Source organism: Heliconius melpomene, chromosome 7, assembly GCF_056956725.1.
Source record: "Heliconius melpomene rosina isolate 202511_hmr_F chromosome 7, ASM5695672v1, whole genome shotgun sequence".
Lineage (NCBI taxonomy): Eukaryota > Metazoa > Arthropoda > Insecta > Lepidoptera > Nymphalidae > Heliconius > Heliconius melpomene.
Window position 1 is genome coordinate 11,424,347 of NC_140395.1, and position 9,283 is coordinate 11,433,629.

The 9,283-nt window shown below is 31.6% G+C and overlaps 1 protein-coding gene across 1 annotated transcript; it reads left to right on the forward strand.

Moving 5' to 3' along the window:
* Positions 1–310: 310 nt before the first annotated feature.
* Positions 311–8,730, forward strand: LOC146537859 (uncharacterized). The gene is made up of 5 exons (XM_085188148.1): positions 311–436; positions 4,806–4,858; positions 5,236–5,418; positions 7,236–7,366; positions 8,270–8,730. The coding sequence occupies exons 1-5, from the start codon at positions 412–414 to the stop codon at positions 8,646–8,648; spliced, it is 771 nt and encodes a 256-aa protein (XP_085044274.1). The 5' UTR covers positions 311–411; the 3' UTR covers positions 8,649–8,730.
* Positions 8,731–9,283: the final 553 nt, after the last annotated feature.

A 9,283-nucleotide genomic window follows, 5' to 3' on the forward strand; every position in this document is an offset into this window, starting at 1 on the left:
AAATTTATGTAAAAAGAAATCCAGTTAAAAGTTACTTTAATTCTCATAAAGTAGAAATATCAGTATCAAATTGACAGTAACTTAGTATAGACTAATAAAATTATAACATTTAAATAAATTAACGAAAGATAAGACCTATAATAGTTTTAAACTCGATATCAACTTAATTTATTATATGTACACCCACAATCATCCATTGCGTATTTTTAATTATCTATAAGGAAATATTGCTTAGTGAACGAGCTATGTAAATTATAATTTATCATCAATTACTATTTCCGCCAATACACATACCGTATTTGTAGCAGTCAGTCACTTGTTACTTGTCAGTTGTCAGTAGAGTGTGCGATATCGGCGCGTGCGCAGGTTTTCATTAGCATTCGATAAAATTTAGTTTTTTTTTCTTATAAAATGGAATGGATGATAACAAGTGATGGTGAGTTTAATGAATGCTTATCAAGCTTATATTTTGGTTCAAATATTGCTAAAGTTGACAAAAGGTTTAATAAAGTACTATAAGTAGACTTAGTCCTAGTCCCGTTAGACTAGTCATAGCGTATAACTGTATATTATGAAAATATATACATATATGTATGTACTTGTATCTATATAAACTTTGTATCTCTTTACGATTTTAATACGATGTTTTTTTTCAATTAATAAATTAAATATAACTCATGCAAGCATACATTTCTAAAGTGACATACAAGTTGCTATGGCAACGTGTAATAAGCATCAACGGGTCCTCTAGTTCTCTTAAATAGACGTATATTATAATTTACGATATAATTGGTCTAGATATAGAGCATATCAATGAATAATAAATTTGGTCCAAATGATAAAATTAATTTCTGGCTTTTGTTATTATATGATAACGATAACATAGTTAATATTCATACGATTTTTGTTAAATAATGTATATATCGTAGAGTTTAAGTAATAAGACACTCCGCTCCTTACTTTCCTCCGAATTCTGCCTTGACACCAGCGAAGAAATGAAAATGATAAATATTTAATTTCCTCGAGTGGGAATCGAACCTAAAACCTGCCGCATTAATAGTCGCGCGTTACAGTCCACAGATATAGATAATATAAAGAGAATAATTTATTATATGAACTAAACGAGGTAATCTTATTTATTATAAGTTCATTCGATGCTAAGCAAAAAATAATGACCAAATGAATGCTAAATAATAGCATGTTAGTGTCACTTAGTGTTCTCAACGAAGCGTATAATGATTAATTCAATTCTTATTTATATCTTAGAAATATAGAAACTACGACCTGATAAAGATTTAAAGTATTTCATACAAACAGATTTTTATTTCTTTTTTAAGCTTATCTCGCAACGTATCCCGCATGGGTAGGCAGAGGGAACCTAAGACACTCCGTTTCGTACTTTTTCTCGAATTCTTTATTCATTGCTTGTTGCATGGCGGAAGCCAACGCCGCGCTTTGCCTCGACACCAAAGCCAAGAAATGAAAATATGAAATATTTATTTTCCTCAAGTAGGCATAGAATCCACAACCTTTCATTTTTACAGTCACTCACTTGTGGCCCTGCGCCACGACTGGCCTCAAATAGTAAATTTATCAATAGATAGCGACGTCTTGGGAATTTATTTAATGAAACAATCAAATATCTATCTACCAGCATCTGTAAGATATTATTAAGATATTTAATACAATATTTCATCTAATACAATATTTCTCTATTCCTATATAATATAATATGCGTGGGACGAGAATCCGTAAAAAGGTTTGCAACTTATCGAAATACTTTATCTTTGATCCCTTTTCATTATGTGACCTTTAATATCTATTATTATTATACTTTTCTATAGAGCCTTTGGGAGTGTATTTGCGTTCGTAATAAAATGTACCTATTGAATTTTTGGTGCTCTTATTTCATAGTTAGTGTGCTATTTTAAGTTAAATTATCCATACCTATATTATAAATTCGAAAGTAACTCTGTCTGTCTGTCTGTCTGTCTGTTTGTCTTTTCCGCAATCAGGGCCAAACCGCTAATTTAATTGTGATAAAATACTCATATAGAGATACTTGAGGGTCCCGGGATGAACATAGGATACTTTTTTTTTCTCATATTTGTAATATTTTCGTTATATACCAATATATTAAAATAATTAATTTGACAAGGAATTTATTCCGCCATGTTAATAACAATCGTCGCTACGCGTTGCTAAGCAACGGCTTGCAAAGTTTGCTGTTTTAAGAAAACGTCACCCACAGTGAGTTTGCTTAATGCATACATGGTGCGCGCCGATATAGATTTATACAAATCTCTTTATACAAATCAATAACAAAAATTAGATGATTTCTATAATTTGATATTCATCCTTATGAAAATAAATATAATAGTCACTTTTAGCATTTCATCTTGATAGAAATTATAGTTTACTGTATAACATTCTAATATATAATTAAGATGTGACTGATTCCAAATGACCTAGCCTTCGGGCGGCATAATATGAGTATGACCGACGCGAACGGGCGGATGACTTTGATGATTTTGTAAATTTTTATAGATTTTCGAATTACTATTATTTTTTATGTAATTATTTGCTGCTTATAATTAATTTATCTCAGTTCGGTTATCTATACCGATGTTATACACTTAAAATATCGTAATTTTAATCATTTGAGATTTTATTTAATATTGTTCGCAAAAATTAATAATTATCCTATCCTATATCTTATAAAACAAAGTCGCTTTTTGTGTCTGTCTGAACTTTCTAACTCTTCTTCTTCTAAACCACCCAACGGATTTTTATGCGGTTTTCACCATTAGGTCGAGTATTTTTCAGGGAAGGTTTATATATAGTTTATTATTTGTACATTCTTATATAAATTAACATAAATACGATAAATATGTATAAAGTCCTACCCGCTGAGACACTTTGGCGCATGCGCTGCTTTAATTGTAAATACTACATGAAAAAAATGTACTGGAGTATTGTTCCTCTTAATAAGATCTACAAAAAAGTCAGCGAGAGCATATTCGTATCTTTTAAGAATAACGTGTAGTGATCATTTTTCTGTCTAAAAATAATAATTTCAATATATTTTTTATTGTGAGGGATATTTTTCCATAATGGTATTAATCCTTATCCTTTAAAATACTTTATTAATTTTCTACACTAAACGAAGATAAAATTTGCTTTTTATAATATTTCGAAATTGCGAATAGTTTTAGAGAAAAACGCATTTAATTGTTGACACATCCCGCCGTTGACACATCAACTGCATCGAGTCAAGTTTCACTTATCCCTTACTCTCAGCATATAAATAAGTATATTAGTTACGTTGGCCATTTAATGTAGACCAAAACTGTCTTTTACTGTTTTTCATTTTAATAAGTACTTTAGAAGTTGTTACAATATCAAAAAATCCTTGCTGCGAAACGCGCCTCGCGACGTTATGCTTATACAAGCGAGTCCGCCGCGCCCGCCTGCCTTACACGCATCGGTGGTTCAGTGGTAGAATGCTCGCCTGCCACGCGGGCAGCCCGGTTTCGATTCCCGGCCCATGCATTCTATTTAATTTTCGTCACAGGCAGCCACGTAGTGCTTGCTTTTCATCAGGGACAGAATACCCTCTTCAGCATTAACCACAAGCTCGAAAAAAAAAACCCGCCTGCCTTTATAGCAACGAAGATTTAGATGTGTTTGCACGTATTGGATAATTCGAGTTGAATGTATTATTTAATGTCATTTAACTATCTAAAAATAGTAATTAAGTATATTTTAATAAGTACTTGAAAAGATTAGTAGCACAGATTTAAAATTACGGTACCTACTAAAAAATCCTTGCTGTGTAAAACAATTGGAAAATCCTTATTGAAACTACGAAAATGCGGGTTGCATTAGGGTTTAATTAATTTTCACATTATCTTAAGTGCTTTGCAAACATACATTATATGAATAATCCAGTAGTAAAAGCGGGCGAAGCCGCAATAGGGTCGCTAGTTTAATATAGAAAAATGTTTAGTACGCGCGCACAGCAAACTTTAGGTATTTTTTTCTAATATTAAGAATTTCCTTTAGTTACTTTTTCTTCTTTGGTTTGTTCGTTTCGGTTACTCAGATATTTTTTCTAATAATAAATCTCCACTTATTATTATTTTTTAACTTATTTTAATGATTTAGGCTTATATTTTCGCGGGCGTAGCCGCGTCCGGGCCCACTAGTCTATATATATAAAATCGAAAGGTCACTCATCACGAAATCTCAGAAACTACATGTGCTAGAAATCTCAAATTTTGCATAGGAGTTACTTATAGGACCTAGGTGCTCGCTAAGACGGGAATTTGTAATATTCGACTTCTAAGGGGTTGTTTTTGGGGTTGAAAGTTTATATGAAACTTCGTTACTACAAATGCTAGAAGTCTCAAATATTGCATGGACGTCACTTATAGGACGTAGGTACTCATAGAGACAGAAATTAATAATAACGTAGTTCACGCAGGCGAAGCTGCGGGCGAGCCGCTAGTATTTTATATTTATTTCAATTTAAGTCAATTCAAAAGGCCAGTGCGTAGGAGACAAAGTACAAAGTATGTAAGCACGAGACGTTGTGAGTTCTCTCCTTTCGATGAAGTAAAATTTATTAATTCCATTCCATTGCATATTTAGGCTTCAGAATTCGGCAGAAAGTGGAGAACTAAGTGTCCAAACACTAGAGCGTGAAGTTAGAATTAATAATATAACTAATTACATGTTAAAATACTCAAAAGTATAGATTTAGTAGCTAATACCCAAAATAATTTACAATGTGTGAATTTCAGGAAAGTACAAAATAGCGTCGCTGTCTGCATCTACATTTCCCGGTGCTCTGAGAGTGAGTAGTGTGTGACTAATCGTATTAGTTTAAATTGAAATACAAAATACGATGCATACTGCATTTTCTTCTAAGTAATAAATTAATTGTTTGTTTTTATTATATTTTTTGTAATAAAATAGCTTATATATTTTTAATGCTAGTTTCAAATTTTAGTTTCTTGCCGGCTCTTCTCAGCAGAACTGCCTTCCGAACCGGTGGTAGCTTTTTGTTGACATGTACATTCGACGATTCAAAAGTGCTTTTATAGTTTATTTGAATAAAGAATATTTTGAATTTGAATTTGAATTATTTATGTTAAATTAAGATTTTGTATAATATAACAATAAGTTTAAGCGGGCGAAGCCGTTATTATCATGTAAAAACATTATTACCAGGTAATAAGTGAGGCTTTCTGTCAAGATGAAGCAGTTGTAATAGGATCAGAAGTAAACAAAAATCCAAAAGCAATAGAGGAACTACTAGAACTATGCGCGGATGCAGCTCTCGACGGAGTGTCGGTCGTCGCTGTCGCGGTCGACACCGGGGAAGTGGTGTCTGTAGCGTTCAATAAGATACAGGTGAGTTAATTATGTATGGAGAGTGGAGAATGTGGGGGGTGAATAATTAATGACAACACATTCCCTATCTCCTAAAATGTTATGTAACATAAGTAGACTGGTTGTCAAGATAGGAGAAATTAAATATAAAATTAATTTGGAGATTAAAAATGTTCATATTTTTTATTTATTCATATCTGTAATATTATCGCAAATAAATAGTTACTTTAACACATAGAATAGATAAACTCATCTTTTCTCATTTCCTGGGTATTTCGAGAAAAACCTTTTCGTAGCGCTCTCCTACGCTGCCTAATTTAACTTTGCCCACTATGACAGTTTCACTTTTTTAACTCTAGAAGTATTTTCTGTGCGTTGTATGTTATATCAGTCACTCAGTAACGGAATAATTTTAAATACATCAAAATACATACGTTTAACGATAAAGTTATTTTTAATTTTAATATGATAGTGTTTGAGTAAAGTATTTAAATATTTCACAACGCGTTGTGAACTAAAATTGACAACATTTAAATTTATATAAAATAAAATTACTATAAATAATTATAAGTTATGAGAATTCTCAATCTTGCTCTTATCTGTTTTTTTTAACGACAACAAATTTACTTTTAAAATTTATTAAAAAAACAATTGAGCATAAATATTATACTAAAATTATTTTAAACTTTTCATTACCACACCTAATTTTACCATATTAATACTAATTTTAATTAGTATTTTATTTTATTTTACTATACTAATTTTACCATACATTTCATTATTTCCGTAACTAGGTATAATTAGTCACGGATATACACCTTTTCTAACTACAATGTGATCGTAATCTAAAAAATCTTTAAATTGCTGAGGAATCGGTTTTAGACATAATATTCTAAACTAATACAATCGGTATATATTAACATCTTTTTTTATTAATAAACACTATAAATAACAAAAAAAGGGTCAATAGTATAATTAGAGGTGATATCTTCTTAAGTAATCCCTTTTGTGCATAAAGTTGAAATTATTCTCTAATTCCAATTCTATGCACAAATGGGCTAGAGCTGTAACTTTATAAGCCTTAAGGTTAATTTACTATAAATAGACTAATAAACTTTGAGGTTTTTCTAAAATATATCTTTTCATTCTTTACAATGAGGAAACTAGACTATAGAATCTATCAAATTTTTTACAATCAAATGTGGCACATTACGTTCTGCAAATGCACATACTGAATGAACGTAGCGGAATTTAAAAGAAATATGGGTTTAAATTCCGTAAAGTTTAATTTTTTATACGTTTTCTAAATAAGTAAATGCCACTAGTTTATGTCCTTCAAAAAAAATATAAGTTTTCATAATAATTTACATTTAACGATAGGGGCAATTAGCGACGTTGACATTGGTACGAACAAACGTAGAGTGGAGGACTTGTCTGAACAACTGTCTACAAACCGCCAATATTATGATTTTTAATTTTTAATTTTATGTTTTTTTTTTACTTTGGAAAATTTATATTTATTTTAAAAACTCGTTTGTTTTGAAATCACAGAAACCTCAGTCTTATTTATACAGGCCTATAAATAACACTATTCGATTCACGCTATTGCCCTCATATCAGAACACAGACAGAATCTATTTTGCCAACACGGCGATCTATACTGTTCAAATTTTCGAAACACACCGGTCTTTGTCTACCAGAGCCAGAAATGAAAAAAAAATATTTAGCCGACTGGACATCGAACCCACAATTCTTTATAATCAGACCATAGTATTCGTATATTACAATAAAATTAATTATAACACAATTTAAATATAAAATTCGATAACAATTCACAGGTTAACGCGTCAGATGCCACAGAAAAGCCATTCTTCGAAATATTCGCTGAAGAGCGCTGTACACAGGCTTCATCACGTTCGCTCATACAATTTATGGCGAACGTCGACGGGAGATGCAATTTATTCGAAAAGTGAGTACATTTTAATATTTTTTAATATTCTTAAAAATGTTACTAAGTATTTTATTATAGTAAAGCTAGGTTAAGTTTTTTTATTTTTATTGAAATAAAAAATCAGCTTCACGCTGTATCCCGCACACATCAGGGTAGGCAGAGGGAACCTAGTGCTAGGACACTCCGTTCCCCCCTTTCTGCCGTATTCTGGAGGCATTGCGTGTTGAGTGGCTCCACGCCCCGGTTTGCCTCGACACCAGAGGGAAGAAATATAAACGTAAATAACTATCTCACTTCCTCGAGTGGGGATCGAACCCACAACCGTCACGTTACAATCACACCCTTGTGCCGCTGGAAAATGAAAAACAGGATGTCTTAATAACATGTTATTATTGCCATAAAAAATAAGATAAAAATAACATGTAATATTTAAGTTTATAATATTAAAATCTATTTTTATTTTATGCCATGGCAGGCTCCTTTGATACAGAGTGAAAGAGCAGCTGCTTACGAAAATAGCTTAAGTTCATTTACTAATACTTTAATATTAAACATTTTTCCTCAACATCCAGTCAACTTTGAGTATATTTAAAGTTTTAAAATATTTTTAGCTCATACCGTTTGTTTAATTTTAACGGGTTATTATTTTAAATATAGATTTGCAATTAATGGCAATAGCTTTAACTGTATCAGGCATATTAATATGAGAAAATTTTGTAACATTGCGTGTTGAGTGGCGTAACTCAACCTCGCACTTTGTCTTGTTACCAGTGCATGAAAATGATTCATTGTTCAACCTCGTGTAAAAATTAAACCCACTGCCATTACATTTTCAGTCAGAAGCTTTGCCCCGTCTATAAATTTTACAAGTAATATATTAAAATATGCTATAATTTACTAAAAAAATATTTTAATCAACAGATATGGAGTTGACTGCAGCTTAGAGATCATGTTTCTGGCAACACTACGAGAACACCGAAAACAGAAATTAGCGACAATATTAAGTAAGATATCAATAGATATTGCCAAAAAAATCAAAGAAGGCCCAATAGCAGAAATCAATGTAGATGATCTTGGCCCTACATATTCCCATTTAGTTAAAAGAAAACCTTTTAATACATATCCCAAAATCTGTCAAGCAATATGGACTGCTGAAGGTTCCCGGAAGGTAGGGAAGGCGCTGGACTTCAAGGTGCACTTGACACTACCATTCTCGGATTTTATATTCAATGGGAAAACTTATTCGGAACGAATCGGAGATGGAGCTGCTTTTTGTGAAGTAGCAGCATTGTCTTTGTAACGAGTTGTAAATTAAAAGAAAATTGAAATTCTGATTCTGAAAGTTGCAATTTCAATGAATATATTATATTCTTTTGTTAATAGTTTATTGTTTTTGTTCTCCTTTTATACAGAATATTTTTATTGTTTTCTTGAATATTCATATTAATACTTGTAGCCGTTAGCGGCATATATAGTTAAATATTTATTTCTTTCGATAGTTTTAGGGCACATATTCATTTACAAACCAAAATTGCTTTAACATATATTTACTACATATTAAATACTAACAGAAGGAAAATACTACAAGATATGAAACTAATAACCAAGAAAACATTCTTAGAAGGACAGCGGTTTCTGGTGGTTAGTTATAAAGTATAAATAAATAAAGGCCATTCAGGACGGCGTGGCGCAGTGTATCTTACTGTAAGTCCTAGGCTGTGCATTCGAATCCCACTCGGGGGAATGAAAAATTGTTCCACCTCCCAATACACAATATCTCGAAAGTGAGGAATGGAACGTCTTAGCACCAGGTTCCCTCTGCCAACCTTACTTTAAATACACAAACAAAATAATGCATTTTCTTATAAATAACTATAAAAAATACTACATTTAACATGACCTAAATAAATACTACCTATTTGAAACTATCTAATT